The sequence below is a fragment of the Dysidea avara genome, chromosome 13, assembly GCF_963678975.1.
Source record: "Dysidea avara chromosome 13, odDysAvar1.4, whole genome shotgun sequence".
Lineage (NCBI taxonomy): Eukaryota > Metazoa > Porifera > Demospongiae > Dictyoceratida > Dysideidae > Dysidea > Dysidea avara.
The window spans coordinates 18,759,250-18,785,221 of record NC_089284.1 but is presented as its reverse complement, the minus strand read 5'-3'; the positions used below and the strand labels follow the sequence as shown (position 1 = coordinate 18,785,221).

Below are 25,972 nucleotides of genomic sequence, written 5' to 3'. Positions count from 1 at the left end.
GAGGCTATTTGTTAAATGAGCTGTCGGACTGGTCATGGTCCCAGGATTATCCATGTATTATCCATGTACTGAGGCTATTTGTTAAATGAGCTGTTGGACTGGTCATGGTCTCAGGATTATCCATGTATTATTCATGAACTGAGGCTAGATGATCTGTCAGACTAGTCGTGGTCCCAGGATTATTCATGTATTATCCATGAACTGAGGCTATTTGTTAAATGAGCTGTTGGACTGGTCATGGTCCCAGGATTATCCATGTATTATCCATGAACTGAGACTAGATGATCTGCCAGACTAGTCATGGTCCCAGGATTATCCATGCATTATCCATGTACTGAGGCTACTTGTTAAATGTGCTGTCGGACTGATCATGGTCCTAGGATTACCCATGTATTACCCATGAGGCTATTTGTTAAATAAGTTTTTGAACTGGTGATGGTTATCTGTGCATTATCCATTTACTCAGGCTAACTGTTAAATAACTTGTCGGACTGGTCATGGTATTTATTTGATTGCATTTTGTAAGTACACAATCAAACAAAGTTGACTGCAAATCGGTTGATTGAGACCACTAATAATAAATAAATTTTCAGACAAAAATCAGTGAATATTGGTAGAGTTCTGGCTTACCACATTACTTACACACTGCTTAGCTTCTCTCACTTATCAAACCAACTCCAGTATGACACATAGATTGTTACCAAAGAAAAACCTTGGATTAGCCACACACACATTTGCATGTTCTACCAAATTCAGGGATTATCCATATACCATTAAACTGTCTCCGTGCATGGACAATCCATCAGGATAGTCTGATAAGTGAATTATGACAGTGAGTTTAAGGGTCGTGATAGTACTTCGATCATTCCTCAGATAAAAGGACCATTAAGTAAATTTTTTTTATCTGAGGAATATCCATTGCAATGGTTACCAGGCTGTAATTCACCTAACAGACTATTTTTAAGTATTCATGTAAACTATCACTGACACAATTAAAATCCAAAATTTGTCTTCTTCTGACACATCACTTGAGTTGTTTCAATAGAAAATTTATGGTACATCCACTGTTGTATTAACTGAAGAAGAACTAATTAAGAAGTTGTATGTACATAAAAGTGCATACATGCTACTGGTCAATACTACTGTTTAAGTGTAATCTTTGATTATGGAGATCGCATATGTATAAGATGTAGAATAGAAAATGATCTTGATTCATCCTTCTAGTGATCCTGGCATACTTTGATAACCATGAGAACGTCTGTTCACATGTTTCTGTATCAACCTAAAGAAGTACACATTTGGTAGTAATCAATCAGTGCTATTTAATTTCTACTATTATGTTAAAATTACAACTGCATTCTAGTATTAATGCAATAATTATCTATTGGCCATTTTAAAGTAATTTCAGGTCAACATTATTTGATTACACAACTAATGCATAAAAGATTTTTAGTAAAGAAGCTGTTCAAATGCATGTGCTCATGTACTATAAATAACAAGCATATACCGGTGTGACACACATGCAGAAAGAAATAATAGCAAAATCTACAGTACATAAGTACAGAATATGGATCAAATTTCACAAGATGACAAGTGGATTGAATCATTACTTAGCCCCAATTTACTGTACATACACTGTGCTATATTTTATACATGGCATACAGTCATTATTGTATTTCTGGCTTTCCCAGATTGAACTTCAGAAACTTAAGTGTCAGCCCTAAGCAAAATGTTTTAAGACTAAAGGAAGGCTGTGCGTATACTCAGCTTAGAGTGTATGTATAAACATGTTTTACATACACATTATGTACCAACAAAGCTGTTGTTAGCAGTGCGTGTTAATCAGTAGTATCCCTTGTATGGTGGCAATGTATGCAGAGAAGTTTAACCAAAAGTTGTGTATAAAGAGTATGCGTAATATGCAAATAGCAGCAATATAAAAACAACTATGATTTTGAATGTTATCAAGGGGTAACATACCCCCTCTAAATCATCAACTTCTCTGGGATCACAATTAGCCAAACACCAAGGATCCGTGTGTCCTTTAATGTGCAATTTATCTACATATATAGACAAGGATGCCATTTTTTCTGAAGTTGATGTCAGTTTTCTTCTTTTGGGACTTTGCACAAACTTTCGCAAATGACACCCATCATCATAGCAAATATACTCTGTATAACATAGAACAACATACTTAATGTACGATGCCATAATACACAGTTACTACATATAGAGCTGTTGGGTGTTTGAGGGACAGCTTTCAAAAAGTGGTGGACTATTGAAAACCATGTTGGTGTAGATGTTGAAGTGTCCTGTTCTAGACAGATGCATAATAATAATACAACTGCACTGCTGCAGCGAAACCTTGCAATACAACATGGACCATATAAAGTGGATTACTGAGATGTACACAATGTCCCTGTAATCAGGACACCTCCCTAATAAGGGCACTTTGATACCATTTGTATTAATTATACTCCTGAAATTGCTAATAAGGACACTTTGATAATCAGGACGCTTGCCCAATGTGTCTGCCAATAATAGTGTTATAATACTTACTAAGACTATCCATCTTGACTATGTTTTGGTTTAACAATTCATGTAAAATTCCATCAACTTGTGTGAGGGATTCTGATTGAAACAGCTCTGACACAGCACAGATGATACCACATACATGGCCAAATTGCTGCAAGTATCCCTGCAATTGATATACACATATCCAAAATACACATTGCACTTCAATTATGGTATGATAATTCAGTTACTAAAGCTTATGTTTGTCGGAACCAATTCTCTATGTTATTACAACAAATATATGTACAGATTATACACAGAGCGATAGGTATCTGAAAGTAGAGATGGACCAATACCACTTTTTACCGATACTTCCGATAGATTGAGTATTTGTACTGAAATTATCTGCTGATAGTGATTTCGATACCAATACTAAGCATTGAAGCCTAGACAAGTTTATTATAGAAATTTAACTATTGTGATACATAGCTAGCTATTAAAATATCACAGTAATTGTGTGGTTTGATTGAGAAGTGATGATCTCAGTTCAATCAAGAGTCAAAATATTCATTGTATAATTAAAGAACTAAACATGATAAACATCATAGTGGATTACTAATTGCTTGATTTAAGGTAGTTTTCTTGTAAGCTTATTGATCAGGTAATTAATTGAGTGGGTGGTCAATAATTCTACAGTGTTTGTTACAGCCTTGCAACCAAACCTTTCCATGAAAAAGCAAACCAAGTAGTCATAAACTTATTTCTTTGAAGAACAACTGCACTGTCATTTAATTACAAAGGATTCACATACTCTAATATATTAGAATACACATGGAGCAATTGTAGCAATACTTGGAAAAGAGTAACAAAGGCTTTGTTTCCATTACTTTGTTAGCCCAACTAAGTTATTCACTAGTGGAAACTTAGCTAGGGATGGTTTAATGAAAGTGATGAGTATAACACCAGACCCATTTTTTCCCTCCCAATACACAGAAAAAAGTGGTTTGGGCATGCGAGACTATACTGGTAGTATCTGTACCTTTGTATTACCAATATCGATGCCACTGGTATTGGTCCACCTTTATCTGAAAGCACCGTTCAAGATTTTGGTACACATGCATTCATTGATTGGCACAATTGATGAGAATTCAATGGGGTTTTGCGGAGGTAGGCACTGTAGGTAGATCTGAGACCGTGGTCAAAGTCTTGACAAGCCGAAATTTTGCTTTGACCTGTGACTAAGAGCCTTTTCAATCTTTGACGGTGACTTAGCGATGATATTTCAGTACTTTTTGATTGTAGGTTGGAAATTTTTACCCTTTTCCATTGACTTGGCATGATTTTGGTGGCCTTGACCTTTGACTTAGACTTTGACCAGTCACAGTTCTACCTACAGTGAGTGCCAGTGTGTCACCCCTTGGAATTAATACCAGAGTTAGGGGTAATTTTGCAATGAGCCATAAAAATAACATCGCTTTTGCTGTAGCTAGTAATATGACACATTACATGACAAACTGACAAGTAATATTTATACCTTCCAGGAAAGACAATGCATTACTATCTTTGCAAGGGCTCAGACAGCAGTGCAGTTAGCATGGCATGCATGAAGAGCAAAGAAAATAGTATACATTTGCTGGTACTGTATTTTAGGATTTGTAAATTGTTGTACAGGACTGGCACTGCATTCCAGTCCACTCGCAATGAAGCATCCCTCACTTACTGATACAGCTCCATAATTGTTAATGTTGTTACTGTGCAGTTAAGGCTTTGGAAATTTGCTTAATCATATGCCATTCACTCATTTTATAGACAGCCATACTTGCTGTGCATTCATTCTTCCTGGCTGCTTTATCTTTGATAGTCTGGCATTTTACATCTGAATCCAGTTCTTTTAATTGCCTACATGTCAAAATCATATAGAACATATCAACCAAATTTGATTGCTTGGAATCAATTTATATACAGCTAGGCAATTATGAAATCCATACACTACTAACCAGTTGTAGGCATACATACTCACAGGTTGCTGAAATTGTTGTGTGTGCGCGTGCATGCGTGCGTGTGTGCATGTAGAATACATTTAAAGCATTGCCACAAGTACTTTATATCAAATATGAGTAATCGAGACAAATGTATGTAGCATGAGGTGAAGCCAAGTGCAATATTTCATCTCAAGACCACTCTGAATCCTATGTTTGACATATAGCTTGTATGAGTCTAGGCAGTGCTGTAACTGTTATAGAGAACCATTAACTTGAGGTATTTACAAGATACATGAAACAATTAGAACTCACGAAATAGTCTTATCTTCAGTAGAATAGGCATTTAACCTGTGTTTCACCTGCAATATTCTTACTTGGGTGAGTCTAGTCTGTCTTCTTAATGGCGAAAAGTTTTGTGCTTAATAAGCTTGTGTTCATCATGATATTCCTAGGTCTAGTCTGTTTTTGTGAACAAAACGTAGTAGGAATGTTCACTGCTGCTAACTACAAGCAACCATTATCAGTGGTTCAAGGTTACTTTTTTGGGTTGACTGGTCAGCCAGTGCAGGACAGGCTAGACTGACTTGGCTAGTGTGTTATGTGCAGTTCTATAATTACCTCATATAAAACTGTGGTCTATCAAAATGTACTATAACTATCTAATATAGATACTATTGTGGTCTGTATGGCTGCTATAGTACAGTTTTTGCTTTGATTCTTCCATATAAGGTTTATACTATTTTGACACATGCCTGAACATATGCCTAAACAATCAATTACAGTAGCTGTTGCGTCCAGCTATGTTCTGCCCAGTACACTGTTATATGAATGAAGAACAGTATGAGAAGTGTCTCTCAATCACTACAGAGAATAGAGGTGATAAGCATAATAGCTACCAAACCACAGCAACCACAGAGAAGCTGTACTGCACTACCATGAAACCACACCTTGCATAGTCATTGAAATGTACTGGGACACAAAAGAGGACAGAGGTAAATCTGTGATACGTGTATTGTACATACTGCAGTTGGCAAAAAAACACATCTTGGGTTGAAAAGACGTTATGGATTGTCAGGTTATGCTTGGCTGAAGGAAACAGTTAGTTAATTAGTTAGTCAGTTAGGGAAAATTTCAGTTAAATAGGAAATTTTAAAAATTCAATAGAAACTTGTTGGAGATATATGGGAGTCATTTTTGGGCTTCGTTATGCTTAATCAATGTTGCAACGCTGCATATAACTAAAGCTGTTTTACGGGTAATTTTGAAGAGCAAGAAAGCCCGAAACTCCATATACAGTAAAAGTATATGGGCCAGAGTCAATTATTACTGAGGCCATTTGTCCGGCAAATATCATGCATGGCCGACCACAATGGAACCTGCCTGACAAAATGTCAGATCAACAGCAGTGTATCAATGTCAGGTAAAGCTTTAGTTCGCCTGACATTTTCACTGGGGTTTTAAAAAAATTATAATTGTCTCTGATATGGGCTGAAGTATAGGAATTAAATTTTACACTTTACAGGTGAGGATGATCTTCCTTGTTTATACATGTATTGTAATGATCCTTAATATCTTTCACTTGGGCGAAAAATCTTACTCTGAAGTTTCAGTTGACAGCCATCGATCAGTCTTCTGCTTCTTTGCTGCAGATGATGAAGGATCACATCCTACATACATAAACATAATGTGTACTGTAAGCAGAACACACTGTTTATACTATACATCACTGGTTAGTGGCTCATAGGTGAATAGAACTTTCTTCTACATGCTATGGCATGGTGTATGATCAAACTTTTGTTTTATTCATAAAATCATCATGCAACAGATTTGAATTTAAAGCAGCAACAGTGGATTGGATAAAGTTTGAGTGAAGTTCCTCATGTCGTGAAATGAAGAATATGAATACAATTATTTGAAAGACTATTATGTAGGTACGTAGCATCTAAATTTGGTATGGAAGTGAGTTTCAAAGGAAGCTTTCAACATATAAAATGTAAGATAGTCTGGAACGTGAATTAACAATATTTCCGTTATCAGTAAAAGAGAGAGAGAGTCTAACTCCAGTATGGAGTTATTGCCATTATTGTATTACAGTAAAAAGCAAAATATTAACAGGAATGATTGGATAGCTGCATCATTGAGAAGTAAAAATTTGATGAGGGATGACATTTCAAAAAGGACCCATCTGGGAGCATTAGATGTGGAATGAATATAGTAGTGATGCACTGATACCGATACTAGTATCGGTATTGGCCCTATTTTGGCGGTATCGGACTTGTATCGGTAAAGCTATAAATGTCCGATACCAACCAATACTTTAAATGACGTCATTTATTTATTTTATAGTGCTTATCAAGATGGCGGCGGTGTACATATAGTGCATTGAACGGAATTGAGCAAAAGCTGATATAAGCCATGAATTCCTTAAAATAAGCCAACTACTAGCATTATTAGTACAGTAGAAGCTGAAGTAAACCACAAAACAAGAAGCCATAAACTATTATCTTCACGTAATTGATAGCCACAAAACCAGCAAACTGCAGTTGATGGGATTAGCAAATGAGTTTAGTAAGCTAAATCACTAGCTGTTTCTTGTGAGAAATGCCTGTGGGGAAAAGTATTGGTATCGGATCGGTATCAGCCATTTCTGGCCTCAAATGTATTGGTATTGGATCGGTAGTGAAAAAGTGGTATCGGTGCATCACTAGAATATAGACATAATTTCAAACCAGTTAATCTTAGGGGAATTTTTTTATAAATTCAATCCAGTCTTTTTTTTAAATTGCTCTCCAAGGTTTGCTCTATATGTACATATAATGACTCCCATATATCTCCAACAAGTTTCTATTGAATTTTTAAAATTTCCTATTTAACTGAAACCTCCATCTGTACAGGTAGAATGCATGGATAGTCCTGGGACCAGGGACAGTCCGACAAGCCAATTGGGCAACTTCCATCTGTACAGGGAGAATGCATGGATAGTCCTGGGACCAGGGACAGTCCGACAAGCCAATTGAGCAACTTCCATCTGTACAGGGAGAATGCATGGATTGTCCTGGGACCAGGGACAGTCCGACAAGCCAATTCAGCAACTTCCATCTGTACAGGGAGAATGCATGGATTGTCCTGGGACCAGGGACAGTCCGACCAGTCAATTGAGCAACTTCCATCTGTACAGGGAGAATGCATGGATAGTCCTGGGACCAGGGACAGTCCGACAAGCCAATTGAGCAACTTCCATCTGTACAGGGAGAATGCATGGATTGTCCTGGGACCAGGGACAGTCCGACCAGTCAATTGAGCAACTTCCATCTGTACAGGGAGAATGCATGGATGGTCCTGGGACCAGGGACAGTCCGACCAGCCAATTGTGCAACTTCCATCTGTACAGGGAGAATGCATGGATGGTCCTGGGACCAGGGACAGTCCGACCAGCCAATTGTGCAACTTCCATCTGTACAGGTAGAATGCATGGATTGTCCTGGGACCAGGGACAGTCCGACAAGCCAATTGGGCAACTTCCATCTGTTCAGGGAGAATGCATGGATAGTCCTGGGACCAGGGACAGTCCGACAAGCCAATTGGGCAACTTCCATCTGTACAGGGAGAATGCATGGATAGTCCTGGGACCAAGGACAGTCCGACAAGCCAATTGAGCAACTTCCATCTGTACAGGGAGAATGCATGGATAGTCCTGGGACCAGGCATAGTCCGACCAGCCAATTGAGCAACTTCCATCTGTACAGGCCTAGGGAGAATGCATGGATAGTCCTGGGACCAGGGACAGTCTGACCAGCCAATTGAGCAACCTCCATCTGTACAGGCAGAATGCATGGATAGTCCTGGGACCAGGGACAGTCCGACCAGCCAATTGGGCAACTTCCATCTGTACAGGGAGAATGCATGGATAGTCCTGGGACCAGGGACAGTCCGACAAGCCAATTGAGCAACTTCCATCTGTACAGGGAGAATGCATGGATTGTCCTGGGACCAGGGACAGTCCGACAAGCCAATTGAGCAACTTCCATCTGTACAGGGAGAATGCATGGATTGTCCTGGGACCAGGGACAGTCCGACCAGTCAATTGAGCAACTTCCGTCTGTACAGGGAGAATGCATGGATGGTCCTGGGACCAGGGACAGTCCGACCAGCCAATTGTGCAACTTCCATCTGTACAGGGAGAATGCATGGATAGTCCTGGGACCAGGGACAGTCCGACAAGCCAATTGGGCAACTTCCATCTGTACAGGGAGAATGCATGGATAGTCCTGGGACCAAGGACAGTCCGACCAGTCAATTGAGCAACTTCCATCTGTTCAGGGAGAATGCATGGATAGTCCTGGGACCAGGCATAGTCCGACCAGCCAATTGAGCAACTTCCATCTGTACAGGCCTAGGGAGAATGCATGGATAGTCCTGGGACCAGGGACAGTCTGACCAGCCAATTGAGCAACCTCCATCTGTACAGGCAGAATGCATGGATAGTTCTGGGACCAGGGACAGTCTGACCAGCCAATTGAGCAACTTCCATCTGTACAGGCAGAATGCATGGATTGTCCTGGGACCAGGGACAGTCCGACCAGCCAATTGAGCAACTTCCATCTGTACAGGGAGAATGCATGGATAGTCCTGGGACCAGGGACAGTCTGACCAGCCAATTGAGCAACCTCCATCTGCACAGGGAGAATGCATGGATAGTCCTGGGACCAGGGACAGTCTGATGCAGTGTGCATCAACACTGTCACTGGACATTATCATTGTGCCCTTTTTTTAACCTGTCGGATTATTGATGGATTATAAGCTCCAAGTGTAGGCAAAGCTGGACTAACCTGGAACCAGGTGGAAGGCCTAAGTCAAGTGGAGTGTGGAACTACTTCAGGTACGATAAGATCAAGGACAAAAGTGAGTGTACTGTGAAAAGTACTGATGGTTTGATTTGTGGTATATAAAGAATTTAAAGGACAATATTCTATAAACTTGAAGAAGCATTTGAAGACATGCCATACTGACACTTATAAATATTTTGAAGCAGCTGAAATTGAAAAGACAAAGGAAAAAGAAAGGAGAGGTTCTTCTAGCCAGTTAAAACAGTCCTCCTTGCCAATACATAGTTTAGGATTTAAATTGTGCAGCCCTAACAGCAATAAACATAAGGCTATTATACATTTCATCTTGCAACCTTTATCGGTGCTAACAATGTACCACTGAATTTAGTAGATAACAGTGAATTTTGTGCATTAATTGAAGAATTGGATTCTCGGTCCAGTTTGCCTCATCGATATAAATAATAGTTAGACACCAAGACCAAGGGAACTAAACGATTTAGTAACCCTGATGGCCTGAGGCTGTAGCGTCCCGAGCATAGCGAGGGCGCTACTAAGGGCCAGAGGGGTTACTAAATCGCTTAGTTCACGTTGGTTGCAGTGTCTAACTTATTTAGACTATGGTTTAAAGTACATACCTTTATAGCCAGAGCATTAGGGTGGCATGAAAGAGCAATGCAGAACAGCAGAACGGTTTCTTCCTGAAGTCCTTACAGCGCCCACAAAAATAATTATTCGACCGGTAACCAGAGTAACAGCTAGAGCTATAGTAGATATGCCGCTTAGTCTACTATTTCTCCAGAATTATTCGCAGAACACGGAGTAGAATTGTATTACAGTATTATCAAGTACTCCAGTGTACTTTTCATGTTATAATTATTTTTCACGTACAAAATTGCCTGAGGGCGGGTTACTGAATGAACATGTGTAGGTGACTAAATGAGCATGTCAGGTGACTAAGTGATTTAGTAACCCTCTAAAATGAGCTATATCATAGTCTAAAATGGGAAAATTCTATCAAAACACCAAATCTAAAGTTTCTGGAAGTCTAGGGCATGCTACCAAGGTTAGTATATGTGAAGATATCTAACACACAAACTAAAATACTAACTAAAATTACAGAAATATAGGGTACTAGAACTAAAACTAACTAAAACTGTAGGGGGTTATGGGAACTAGAACTAAACTAAAATGAATTTGCTGTACTAAAACAACACTACAGTTTAGCTTATTTAATAGCTTTCCATTACCTTCAGCAATTTTCAAATCACTGTATGTGGGCGGAAATCCCCATTGTGTATAGCCATAGCTACCTACTATCAAATTATGAGCAATTTACACGTGCAAATTAATGTTGCAATATCGTATCGAAAAGTATCAATATTGGTCAATTTTAGTCAATATCCTATCGATATTGTATCGTTCTGAAAATCCTGGTATCACCCATCACTACTATTTGTGTTAGAAATTTTGTTTGATTACACAATACCGTAGATTCCCTAAAATTTCGACATCTCTAAATATTCGACACTCCCCATACTTTGAACGCAATGTGCTCTAAATTTCGGCAAGCAGAAAGAAAGTTTCTATTACAAGCGCGCTAATTTTTCGGCACTTGGAGTACTAGTTGACGAAGGTTTCTTTAGTACTGAGGATTCCCAGTGACCTCACATAATATGCTACCTCGATGCTGGATGAAGCACCAAGTGTGAAATTGTTCACGGAACGAACGTGCCCAACGATATCATCGTGTGACGGAACGGCTACCACAAAACGATCTTCATTTCTGTTCACAGAATAACATCTCTCCTGGAGCCCACAAACATGATACATCCTCAGATATAATGCTCTGTTAAGTCATGGAACACTTCATACAGCAACTGGGAGCTAGTGAGATTTAATTAATTATCACGAGATAGCTAGTTTAATAGTATTGATTGTGGTTTCTATTATTATTAGTGTCAAGTGACTGTATACAAAAGCGATGTAGTAATGACATTGATCATCTCTACAAGTGAGTGTTGCGGCCAGTATTGTCAGTTCCGCCACAAGGCGTCCCTGTTGGTCCCTGTAGAAAGAAATCCAGAAATTAGCTAACCAGTTAGCAGATCGCAAATAACATAGCCATGAAGCGTGCAGACTGTATTAGGGATAGATCCCTAAAACTTCGACAATAACACCTGGCTGGTACATTTTTTCCTAATTGTTCGGCCAGACACGAACGGAATTAATTTATTTCTGCCGAATTTTTAGGGAATCTAGGGTATCACTCATATACACACAGCTAGTTGCGTACCTTTATACAACACTCAAATATATTTAGTTGTGGGTTTTAATTAGCATATAGTCTGGCCATTGAGAGTACTAAGAGGGAATCCCCTTGACACACACCCCCACCTAAATTCGCCACTATGTAGTATGTGTTGTGTATCCTAAGGTTTCCTGATACATCACATGAGCTCACATTGTAGGTGGTTATCTTACCTGTCATGATCTCCGGCAAGGTGATGCAGATCAGAGCACTGATCAAGATCAAACACATCGGTGATCTCAGCTTGATGAGTTGGTCCATTGCAACCTACAACAATATTGGTATGTGTACAACCATATTTGGGGAATGGTGATTTAGGGTATTTTGTCAAATTATATATCACCATGGTAATTTGTTACTGTCATGCCTAATTTGTTAGTCAAATGCCAGCTATTTGTCTTACAGCAACTATTGCCCTAATATGATACTTGATGTGTTACTAGCTGTTTCCCTCACAGCAAGATGTTTCACCATGACGATATTGGCTCCTGGAGACTTACAAGGTAATAGCTTTGTGTCATCATTCTCACCAAGGGGTTGTATTGAGAAGTACAGCTAAAGACCATAGCTATACCTACATGTTGGTAGTGCTGTGCGATAATCGTGAATAATTGATTATCGTGAAAAGTCATAATCGTTATTGCAAAAATTTTCATTATCTCATTATCGTGATAATAGGAAATTTTTGGATACTTCTGTAAACTACATGTGGCCAACCTGAAATGAGCATCCTATAGTGTTATGTTGTCTGACTGATATAGCTACAGAAATTACATCTATTAGAGCAGTCACTCTACTTAGTGTTGGTTTCCAATAATTCCATCTGTTTGTTTGAACAGCTATTCCCACCAATACCCAGCAACATCTTTTGGCTACTAGAGCTCGGAAGGAAGATCAGTATGGCTGTTTACAATATGACCTTCAGCTTTCTGGTTTATCTGTTAATCTCATTTCCATCGAGATTGGTTGTTTAGGCCATTTTATGCCGGACACAATTGCCAACTGGCCAATGCTTGTGAAGTGACGAAGAAGACTATAAGATCCCTGTTTGAGCAGGCCGCTCGCATTGCTTGCTGTCTCCTACTCATACAGGATTTTTAATTCTAGAGCCTCCCTGGACTGGGATCTATCGGTTTGCCTAAACTGAACTTTTCTACATGCTGTAATTATTATTTTTGTATTGTACATGTAATGTAATACTGTAAGTCTTGCCAGTGTTCCTGTACTGTCCACCCAGTGGCCCAGTGTTCCTGTACTGTCCACCCAGTGGCCCAGGCCTCCTGTACTGTCCACCCAGTGCATGATACCCCTGAGTCTAGACCCCTGTACTTACGTTGTATATTGTCTTAACAAAGCAAGACGTCTCTCTCTCAGCAGTCACTGATAAACAAGAAACTTTTGGGCATAATTTGATTTTGAAAGAGCATATTCAGCTGGATCATGGTGGTTTGCTCCAGCTGTGAAGTGGTTGTGTGTAGTTGTGAATGTATGGGCTTTACCATGGTCAGTCTGTTGGTACAAATAGTACTAAATTGTTATTTTCATAATAAAATAATTAACAGTATTAGGACAGGAATATAAGAACATCCCAAATTTGACCTTTGGTGACCTTTACTGTTACTTTTCTGTTGAAAATTGGTGAAAAACAAAGATACACTTTCACACAGAGGATTGTGCCCATCCCCATATCTCACCAGCAGAGATGTACCGATATAAGAAAACTAAACCAATCCGATACCAATCCAATATGGATTAATCATTTTGAAACCGATACAATACCGATCTGATATACCGATATAACTAAGTGTATTTATTTATATTTGAGGAACCACATATGCCATGTTTTACTACAGAAGACAGTCTTAAAGGTTATTGGCTATGCTTGGTTACCCATAGTGGTGTGGCCTCTATTGATAGCTCAGACTATAAGTCACCCACAAATATTTTAATATATGCCCCTGCCAAGATTAGTCCGCATTTTAATGGCTTGTAGAGTTGGCTGGTTGTTTTATGCTGTGCTATTAGTTCATCTTATTGCTGTTTCTCCAGGCTCACCACTATGAATATTTGTTGTATTATTGGTAAGCTTTGTGACAACAAAACGGTGATTATACATGTACTTATATGGCTTCATGTAGCGTAACGCTTTTATACAAGCAGGTGAAAAGGAAGATAACTACTGTTACCTGCCCTTGTTAGCTAAATATTAGGGTTTATAATGTGGCTTGATCATTGGACAGTGTCCTCAGGACAGACATGGGGCCAAGTACATGAGTACTTATACTTAAGTACACTTAAGTACAGATTTGAAAGTACTTGTACTTTACTTAAATACTTCCTTAATTTCCCCAGTGTACTTGTACTTATACTCAAGTACTTTGCTAAGTACTTGAGTACTTAAAGTACTTGTAAGTACTACAGACGTTATACGTAGTATGTACACAATGGGTGTATAATGAGAATAACAAAATTGTATGAAGCAACTTCTTGCAATTATTTTAGTGCCTTCCTCAACCTTACTATGCATTGTGTAGCCATGATTAATGATGTCATAGCATTCCAGCAAACAAAAGCATTGCTGCTATTTATTTAAGGGTTTAAGAGAGAGAATGGCTGACAAAAACCTGAAAGTACCATACCCCTAGGTACACTTACATACTACAATACACTGAATACAGTACATATTTTACTACAGCAAAATGTACTTGTACTTTACTTAAGTATTTCCAGCATGTACTTGTACTTTACTTAAGTACTTTTAAGTGTACTTGGCCCCATGTCTGCCTCAGGATAGTTCAGTTGTATATCGGTGTATCGTATCGGTTTTTAGCAGCAATATTGGCTCCCACCGATATAGTAGAAATTTCTATATCGGCCACCGATACGATATGTATCGGTACACCTCTACTCACCAGACCCTTCGTGGCAACCTTACAATCAATCACTACTGATTTATCACTACCTATAGTATGTACACGTTGAACTGAATCCTCAAAAACATTTAATAAGTCATGGATGATGTAATTACACACAATCTTGAAATTTGGCTCATTTGTAGTACTGCTTGACCCGCTAAAGATAATTCAAAATCTTTTCGCTAAAATGTCTGACATATATTTACGGCCAATCAAAATTTTTGCCATACATTTCCTGTGGGAAGCCACATAGGTATAGTGTCCATTACAGTCCTTTCCCGAACTTGTAATCAAGCCAAATCATACATGTGTTGTTGTTGACACCTTTGCTGTTACCACTAATCATCTGTGGTTGGCTGAAATGTTAACTCTCTTGAGAAAAAAAATCCACTTTTAATTTTTAGCTGTTTTTCAGGATCCAGCTCAACTTGTACATACTACTAGATGAATAAAAAATTGGTAATTTTAAAATGGGAATAGGAATCGCTGAAAAAAGCCACAAAACAGGAAGGGATCGCTGGGGTGGTAATGTAAATCACAAATCCCTATTTTGACTCACTTCAAAATGACAGAGCATGTAACTAAAGATTTATGACAGAGTCAAAATAGGGATTTGTGGTTTACATTACCACCCCAGCGATCCCTTCTTGTTTTGTGGCTTTTTTCAGTGATCCCTATTCCCATTTTAAAATTTACAATTTTTTATTCATCTAGTTTGTGTACTTTTTATTAATCCAGTAATGGATTATGAAGAAGACTGTTGTGAATAATTTTGCATTCTGCATAGTAACACCATCAACATTTCAGTACACACATGAAACTGATCAAATTGCAATGTACATACAGACTGAGAGTCTCCTAATATGAGCTACAATTTACATTACTGGTACCTTTAATTCAGTGCAAGGATTGTTGTTATACACTTGACTGCATTATACATCAGGGTGAACTCCCTTCAGACTGGTAGAGGGCATATGTAACACCAATATACAAGAAAGGCCCGCGTACTAATCCATCGAACTATAGACCTATAGACTAGTATTTGCTGTAAGTTGTTGGGACACATCATCTCCTCAGCAATATCTTCTCATGCTATTGACTACAATATCATGTGTACAAATTAACATGGATTTCTTTGATTGATAATGAAGACTGTGGCGAATAGTGTAATTTTGCATTCTGCATAGTAACACCGTCAACGTTTCAGTACAAACGTGAAACTGATTAAATTGCAATGTGCATACAGACTGAGAGTCTCCCAATATGAGCAACAATTTACATTACTGGTGCCTTTAATAACTGTCAAATTCAGTGCAAGGATTGTTGTTATACACTTGACTGCATTATTAGAGTATTTAAATGACTGCTCTATTAGAGTATTTAATCTGGATAACCCGCCCACGTACAATAATCACCAGGGTTGGGCTGTTTCCATCCAAAAACGAAATCAAAAATAGGTCATGGACATGCACAATGACCCATTCAGCAAGCCTTGCTACTTTTTATCCCAGGATTCTCCTTGTAAACTTCACTATGCCTGTGAAACAATAATAATAATATTATTATACAACCAAGTACTAAGAATAATACGAAATGCTGTTAAAATTATGTCATTAATAATAAATAATGTTTGAGAAAACTACGAGGCCTAGAGACATGAACTAAGCGGGGATAGATTCACCTGTGAATGAAGGCACAACGGTATAATAAGTACGCCTGTTCGTGCTGATGACTTTACCGTACATGTAATTCTATATAACGCCCAGCACCACACCCTTGTTTAATTACAGATTGCTCGAAGGAGAAGATTAATAAACCTCCACAGAGTGACTACAGCAGAGCCAGAGGCCACCTTACAAACAACACACATTACAAGTATGTTTAAATGTTTGTAACTGTGTTTTTGTATGCAGGATATGTGCTCCAGGCGTCATGCAGTGAACAACCAGCTGATGACCAGTTGGGATACCAGCTGATGCACTCATAAACAACCAGCTGGAACAACAAGGTAATGAGTAATGTTATACTTGTAATGGTAGTTGTATTATACATCTTCATCCTTCATCTGGCTTGCTAGCTGCTGGAATTATTTTCCACTCGGCTTAACTACTACTCTACTGTGAGTCTGTAGTAGCTAAACAAGAAGCCGATGCAGTGCTGCATATACAACAATGTGTAACTATCTCCTGTATGTTGTGCATGGCTGTATGCATAATATTATAGACTGTGATCACTGTGCCAGTGCCACACCGCTGATATACTGGCACATCAGAGTCACCAGTGGCCTCTAGTTACAACACAGAGTCTGTTGTGCCATATAGAGGGATTGCACGCGTGATGCGTTATGACGTATTTTCGTAAAATACTTAACAACCATTGCTTGTCAGACATTTGTGGGGTAAGCGAGTGATGGCTACAGCCAGTGTCAATGGTTCAGTGTGGAATGGAACATGTTCGCTAGGTTAGTCACTAGGATAGCCGTAGTCAAAATTGTACAAAGTGTTAGGGTTCACGACTAATCGACAAAAAATTGGTATTACGCTTGTCCAACTTAGTGCTATTATTTAATGTTTGTTTCTAACCTTATCCTAACTTTTGACAGACATTCTCTTATTTGGTAAAGCGTGGTGATGAAATAAGTGCATTAGCCCCATTGCGTTCCATTGAAAAGTAAACCTCACAAATGTCAGACTAGCAACAGTTGTTAAACATTTTTATAATTCGCGCCACAATACTTTCGCATGCAAACCCTCTATTGGCTTGATTGGGATCAATTGCTAATTGTGCCTTCACCATATCCCTTATTCTGCATAGCCTCACTTCACTGCTGAGTCATCTTCAGAGACACGTCACACCTACAATATATAGTTACTTTCAATATAGCTAACTTAACTTGGTTTTGTGTAGGTTGTGTTTTAGTATTGTGGTTTTCTGATGCCAGTTAAACTCCCTTGCCTGTGTACGTATGCATATGTATCATTTCCACCGGTACACACACACTGCTCTGAGTGCTGGCTATGGCACTGTTTATACTTGCCCAATGGGTAGGTTGCAACGTTGGTGTATGTACTTGGTTGTATGTGACGCGGTCCTAGTAGTACTAAGAATAATACAAAACACGGTCAAAATTACGTCATAAATAATAAATAAATAATTAATGTTTGAGAAAACTACGACACCTAGAGACATAAACTAACCGGGGATTGATTCGCCTGTGAACGAAGGAACAAACGTATAATCGTTGCGCCCGTTCGTGCTGATGACTTGACCATACATGTAATTCTATATAACACCCAGTACCACACCCTTGCTTAATTATAGATTGCACGAAGAAGATTAGCGAATGTCGGTGAAGTGACTTCAGGAGAGCGAGAGGCCACTTTACACGAATACAAGAAGATTACAAGTAAGTTTTTATGTTTGTAACGTCTCCATGCAAGCTGCCAGTCACATAAAATATTTATTAATTAACAATACAAGAAAACATTAAAACACATGCCACGCTCTTTACAATATGAAATACAAGTAAACAATCTTGTCTTGTGCAGCTGACATGGCTAACTTCCTTTGTGTTGGTGTCAGGCAATTCAATACATGCTTAATCTTTAGCTGCCTTCACCTGACTTAGTTACTAGGTTCTGGCTGGCTTGGCTGTCTTCCTTTATCTGGTTCATCTGGCTTGCGTACTCCTACAGTATTGTGTAGCTATCTCCTGCAAGTTGTGTATGCATAATTATAGTGTGTCACCCGTCACTGTGCCATTGCTATACACCACTGATGAACCTTATTTAGCTCTAGTTGATGTTGATATACTGTGCTGTATATTGGCTAATAATTTTTATCTGGTGATGTTGCCTATAATGTATTGCTGCATACAATACTGCAATAATGTATAGTTCCCTCCTGTATGTTTTATATACATAATTACATATACTGTGTACACATCACTGTGCCATTACCACACCAATGATGTACTCGCGCTTAGCTACTGGTGGCCTTTAGTTACGATGCCACTATTGTGTTGTATCTGTCACTACTGTGACATATTGAGTTGATTTGGGGATCATGCCTTCACCACCTAATAGCCTCACCTGGGGGCTGTCACGTTGGTATATGTACTTGGTTGTATGTGATGCGGTCCTAGTGAATAATAATAATAATAATAATAATATGAACAAACGGGCATATTTCAGTTTTGTCTGAAATACACATACTGTTTCCTTTCCACTTGATACTTACTAGTGGACCAATACTCATTGCAAAGAACCACCAGAGGGATGTTGTGAGTTGAAGGATGCTTTTCAAGGTGGTTTTTAGGTGTGCGTTCTATTAGGATTTTTGCAAAAAACATGGGCGATCCCTATTATGAACCCACTACCGTGGTTCATGATAGGTCAGCACTCAGTTTCACTGTAGAAATAAACAGTGGTGTATTAAGATAACCCCAAACTATGTTATGACATGAACAATTGTGCAAGTTACTTTACTTGCAAATGTTACGTATTACCTAAGTAATGAAGTTACTGTAACAAGTCTAGTAATATTATTACTACAAGTAACTAAGGGGTCATCCATAATTTTCAGCATTTTCACAAGAGTACAGAGAGTACTCTTTTCCATAACCCCCTCCCCCCCACCTAAAAGCGTACTATTAAAAATGTTGATATCGATCGTAAATTGTTGTATGTATGTATGTGTGTATGTCACATATGAAATTGTTTTTAAGAGTTATTGTTGCTGTTTTTACACTGTAGGAAATGCAGACAGATCAATCACACAAGAAGTTATTTACATGTGTGAATTTGTGTGACAGTCATATACTTATTTCTTTTTAGGTCTTCCCCTTTCCATTTTGTAATTTTGTTCAGTCTGGTGTTTCTGAAGCTGGTATTTGGTGGGATAAATTTCACCATAAACAAGACATTTTATCTCAACTTTGGACTTCTTTGACTGTGAAGTAGATTCTGATTCCTCTCGTGACCTAGTTCCACTGTGTATCAGGCATGTGTGGCGCTCCTTGTCAGCTTCACTGGTAAAAACATAACGGAAATGTGCACATCACAGAAATGGCTATCTGTTGGCTGTCTTCAATATAATGCATCAAATTATCATCAGTACTACAGCTTGAAACACCTGTACTAACTTGCTGAGTTACAACACTTTGTACATTATCATGAGCTTCAGCACCACTACTGACGTCATCTTCTACTGCTACAGTTTCTTCATTCACTGTGCTTGTCTGCAAAGAAAACAAGTTATAGGTAGCTGTCGTTCAATACATTGTGCAAGTCACCTATTTGTAAACACTACTTCTATAAATTAAACCGGCTATCTGGCAAGTTACAATCCTGCATGTATGAAATAGTGCTAAACCTATCAATCTAACCATTTAGTACTGTACAGCTACGTGCTTTAAGTACAGTGAAAACAGTTTTTTACTGAAAGCGATCCTGGCTATTACCTAACATGGCCTAGTCATGGCTACCTGCATACCTAATGTACAGCTAGCTACGTGGTATAGCCTGTTTATATATTGTACCTTGAAAAATGAATCAATACGCCTTGTCCTGCTCCACTTCAAGTGTTGCGCAGCTTTTTTCAGTGCTGCCACATAGTGCTCTTTGCTGTAAACAACTCGCTCCTTCCACTCTACTTGCGCGCTTCACGCCCTCTTTATTTTCGTATCGTTCGTCACAACAAAGGCGTTTACGAAATGCTGGTAATGATTAGTTGGTGACTTGTGTACACTATCTGGATGCCTAGCGAGTTCAAGAAGAAACTGCCTTGCCTCGAGCTGCAACTCACATTTCGCTATCTTGATACTGAAATTGTATGCGCATGCTAAATTATTTAGAATTATTTTTATATAGCGCTACTAATATCAACATTATTAAAAAGCGTACGCATTGGATTTACCCCCTCCCCCCCAGCGTACGCTCTGTACGCTTGCGAAAATGCTGAAAATTATGGATGACCCCTAAGTTACTACTAATCCACTGAGTAATGTCTAGCCACAACGATGTAACAAAGCAGCTTATTGACCAGTTTCTTTCTCTTGAATACAATTATGACCAAGATTTACACATTGTCCAACAACACAATCATGTCACATGATAAGGTGCGCCTTTTGAAGCCACATAAATGCTGTTCTTTTTATCTTTGATACAGGCAAAAAGGAAGCTACAGGAATCTAAACTACTGCTTCGAAGATTGACCTAACTTTCTACTATACAGAGACCAAAGTATAAGATTGTACCTTGTTTCATTCACGCGCTATAATCTCTCAAAGTTACTCCATACATTTTTTTTATTCCGAGATACTGGCTGCTTGCACAAGCATCAACTTCGCTGTGAAGATTCTTCAATAAACTTGTGGAAACTTAGCGCAGGAATTTGTCTTTGCACTTCTTCAGCTTGTGTTGGCTACAAATCAGCTTGCGTTCGCACGTGTCTTCAAAACTAGCACTTACTTTCAGGCTAATTCACTCTTGGGCGCCTAGACGATCATTTTCATGATGATTTTCAAACGAAACAGGCTGTTTCTTGGCCAATTTCTTTGGCGCAAAACACAGCCGCCTAACACGGATACTTTGAGTATGTGTAATATTGCCAATTATGATGTAACAGCCGCATGTGGTTATGTGGGTTGTCCCTTGAATGGCTTCAAAAACCCGCTAGCACCCTTAAGGCTGTGGACACAAAGTAATATTATTATAGTTGTTTTATTTTATGGGTAATATGTAACTGTAACTAAGTTGCAAGATGTAATGAGTTACTTTTAAAATGTAATTGCCCCAACACTGCCTATTAAGGATAAACATTTTGCTCCCAACAGATCTGGTTAATAATCTCTGAAAGAGGAAACCTCTATATTACAGCAAAAGTTCTGGCTCCCAAGATGCCCATAATAGAGAGGTTCCACTGTATTGCATTAATTATTCCACCAGAAATTTTGGCATTTTGAAGGTTTTTTGGGGTGGGGGTGGGTATATCACAGCGGGGGTGGGTATATCACAGCGGGGGTGGGTATATCACAGCGGGGGTGGGTATATCACAGCAGGGGCGGATCTAGGATTTATAAAAAGGGGGAGCTAACTCGAGGTACTATTCTCTTGGGTGGAGGTGTGCAAAGCATGCTGGAACTAGGGGCCCCCAGGAAATTTTTGAAAAATAGATGCTAAAATACTGCAATTTGGAGACATTTCCACATAAAATGCATATTTCTGCCTGTAGATATCTTATATACTGCCTTTATATATATATATATGTGTGTGTGTATGGCTCTCTGCAGCATTTGCTAACAGAAAAATTTGGGTAGGTTCAGACAACCAAGTACATGATGCACCCTCTCACAATTGCATGCATGATAGAATAATAATGTTGAAACTGAAATTTGAATGATACGAGATTGAACCTGAGAGCATTTTCAATGGAAATTGTGTACCTGAATTAAGTATACCGGTACTGGTAATAACTACACAAGTAGATGAACAAGCCTTTTAAACAGACCAATGCACTTCATTGTATGTATAGGCACAGGCAGATTTGGAAAAATTCCATACCAGAACCAACTTTTATGCTTACACTGAATGTTTTATTAAAGTAGTTAGGTGACTGTTCTATTAGAGTAGTTAGGTGACTGTTCTATTAGAGTATCTCGATCTTGTACACCTCCAATGCTGATCCGGGTCCTTGTTGCATAACCTTTAGCATAAATCCACTGATAATGCCTTGGAAAGATGTTTATAAGGTGGTATTTATATTATTAGTGATCATATAATTATGCTAAGACAAAGTTTCATTATAATTCTCAGCATATTGATCAAGTAAAGCCTAAAAGTGAAGGGGGGGGGGGGGGGGGGGGGAAGGCCCACCCCCTAGATCCGCCCCCGCACAGGTGATAGTAATAGGGGCGGTGGGTGGGTGGGAAACCCATAGGAGCAAGGAATGGATGGAAGACACGAGTGAATCAACAGGCCCAGTTTGAGGCCAGAATAGTTTATCCACTGAGAGCACTTGTTGCAGTCACAAAACCCGTCCACCTGACTGATGCTATCTGGGTAAGTCTGTTCCAGAGTGGTATCAAGGTGTCAGATCATCTACTATGGTTTCACAGGGCTCTGAAAAATTGGGCCGAGTGGCAGGAGGATAGCAGTGAAAATCATCAGCCTAGCTAACTGTTTAAATTACTTTTTTTGCAAACCTGGTCACATATCAAGGTGTTAATTTTCCATATCAACACTTTTCATATTTAGCACAAAGTACTCACGCTGTTGTATAGAGGTTATCCGTTTGACGTCACATTAAACATTTTTCATATAAGTACAGGTTATCCTTGTGAATGTGCAAAGCAAGAGTGAATTAGAATCCGAAGAATGCTAGTGAAAACAAGAAAGCTGTGGTGCATTTATTATGTTATTTGTTGCTTAGTAATATCATTTTGCAACTGGAAGCATAGATATACGACTCTTAATAGGGATTGGAAATGGCGTCACGTGCCAGAAATAGGCTTGTTTCGAATGTTACGGGTAGTTTCCATAATTTGTATCGTATACTAATTTAATTGTCCCCTAATGAAGTTTTAAAGTTTTGTGAGAGTGATTTAGAACCCAAGAGCGAAGTGTTCTACTATCCTACTAGCTTTGTTCCACAGCTTTGACATTAGATTAAAGCTTGATAGACAAATGGTTACGCTAGACAGCAGCTGTGCAGAATTAGGAGAGCAGAAACACGACAGTACAACAACACCTAACCAAGTTGTAACCAAGGAAATACGCAGCTTTTAAACTAGAGGTGTGGCTTACAAACCATACTGTTCAATTCTAATAACCAAAGGGGTTCTAAAAAGCCACGTATCATCGATACTAGAAGGTGTACACAGCTGCTACACTAACAGAAACGTACCTCAGTGTAGAAGCGATACTGAAACGGCACGATATGACAAGTTTCTTCTGTGGGAAAGGCCAGTCAGTGACTTCCACCAAAGCAACTTGTATCACTCAACCTTAGAGAACTTTATTATTCTACTAAACCTACACTGATAGTCTACAGTAAAGAGAAATGTTAGTCCTTTCATGCTCTTCAAAGCGGTAACAAGTAAAACGTGCCTCGTATCTAACCAGTGACGTCATGTGTACAGGTAGTATGCTGGGTGCGTGATGCCATTTCCAATCCCTATTAAGAGTCATATATTTGTTGTTTATTTATTTTATTTATTAAGGCTTTACAGCACAAGTGCTGAAGGTCTGTAGGACACGTGGTCCTACAGCCTGTTTAAAGTTGTTACATACCTATGCTGGGCCATTAAACTCCAGCTGCTTGTCAGCTTGTACCACATAGTTAACACAGTCCCCTTTATTCCCGCTCTTCAATTGGCTATTAATATAAGTAACTCACTCGGTGTAGCAATTTCCCCAAGTTTTTCTTTAATTGTACAAAATCACAGAAAGTTTCATTTTCTTGCATGGGCCCCATTGATTTTTGCCTCAAAAACATGGTGTCTAGTCACCGTTACTAACTTAAAATGACATAAACAGATAACCTCTATAGACACTGTACTGACATGGGGTTCTTTTTCATGCACTTTGCAAAAATTTCTATAACATGCAAACATAAACGTATAACTTGATTGCCTTGAACTTCTGCACAAATAAAGAACATAATATAAAGTTTACTATGAATCTGATTAATATGCACAGGATTTTTTGCATGGTTTTAAATGATGCCTGAGGGAGATAAGGACAATGGCTAGAAAGGTTACTAAAGGTAAAATTAATTTCTATGTCCAGTAACCTATATGATACTGCTCCACTAAAAAGAGACAAGTATATAGAGTGGACATTTGTGTGGCTATAGATTCTCCTGTATACATGCAACATAACTACAACTATTATATGGTCTGTATGTTGCAAGTATTACACAACAGTTAGTATAGTGAGAAGATAAAAGTTAAAACTAAATGTGTTAGGTAAATGTCAGTGCATGTGCAGTGCTTAGCTAACAAATCATTTAATATTTAGTAACAATTCATTGAACAGTTACTAGATCTTGCTATATAACACATACACTACGCACACACACTACGCGCGCGCACACACACACACACACACAAAGAGGATATTCAAGAAAGGCTAAAATATAAATGACTCCCCCTCATACAAGTAATAATAATATGTTATTATTTTACAGTTCTGCTCAACTACTACACTGCTCTAATACTCAACTCAATTATGGTAGCTCTACTACTCTATTATGGCAGAGGGAAGAAAGAACACAAGACATGATGAATATTGTATATTAGGACAATGTAATATTGTACAATAATTTGTTAGTAGTTGTACACAAGATGTTAGTACCTCTATTGACATTACCCCTAATGAAACTGCCCCTAATTATGTCACTCCTAATGACATTACCCTTAATGACAGTATGACATCAAACTAGACTTTGTAGGAGTAACAGTGGCTAAGAAACACTTTTTACAACTAGTCCTTAAGAATGGGATGGGGGATCTGCTATCTAAATAGCAATGTGATGGTTTGTTGTCCAGTTAAGATCTGCATGCTCTAACTATAAGGGATCTGTTCCCTGAATCTGTGACAATATTGAATCTTGAAGCGGCAATTTGAAAGAAAAGAAGGGACTGAATAGTGAACTGAAGGGGATGAAATTTGTAAAGACTGAACAGCAAGGCTTGATTGAGCCAATTATGCTTTGAAAATAGCCTATTATGCTTTTGAGCAGTGCTCAAAAATCCAGCCTATTATGCTTTCAAAACCTATTAGAGATTATATCAGCCTTTCCTGACTGCTGTGTATTACAGTAAGTGACTGCCATATCTCAGATCTTATATCTGTGAAATGTAAATAAACGAAAATAACGTTGCACATTTTCTTGCTATGAAATGCAGTACTAGGGTGTATAGTATGCTGGATCCTTAAAAAAGAAATGGCTAAAAATTAAAAATGGATTTTTCTCAAGAGTTAACATTTCAGCCAACCAGATGAAGGTGTCAACAACAGACATGTATGGAATTACAAGTTCAGAAAAGGGCTGTAATGGACACTGCACTTTATGGCTTCCCATAGGAAATGTATGGTGAAATTTTTGATTGGCCATAAATATTGTCAGACATTTGACAAAATGAGTTTAAAATATTTTTAGCGGGAAAAGCAGTGCTACAAATGAGTGAAATTTCAAGATTGTGTGTAATTGCATCAATAAAATGTTTGAGGATCCAGCTCAACACATACGTACTATAGTGTGTTCTGCATTTTTGGCACACACATTGCACATTTAAAATCGTCCAATTATGCCGGCATAGTTGGTACACCATACACAGCCAAGTTTGGGTTTGGAAGCACTTTAAACAATTCTTATTAAAAACAATCATTTTATTATGAAATTTTAATAGCAGACTGTAACAGT

At 38.6% G+C, this 25,972-nt stretch overlaps 1 protein-coding gene across 1 annotated transcript in view; it reads left to right on the top strand.

The window, feature by feature from the left end:
* The window catches only part of LOC136242074 (mannose-P-dolichol utilization defect 1 protein-like), a 31,323-nt gene extending 6,409 nt beyond the window's left edge, over positions 1-24,914 (top strand). Inside the window, exons 5-7 of the mRNA XM_066033455.1 lie at positions 11,791-11,911; positions 12,089-12,133; positions 24,734-24,914. Coding sequence (XP_065889527.1) covers positions 11,791-11,911; positions 12,089-12,133; positions 24,734-24,828 — 261 coding nt within the window. The 3' untranslated portion in view covers positions 24,829-24,914. The remainder of the gene's footprint in view (positions 1-11,790; positions 11,912-12,088; positions 12,134-24,733) is intronic.
* The last annotated feature ends 1,058 nt before the right edge of the window (positions 24,915-25,972 follow it).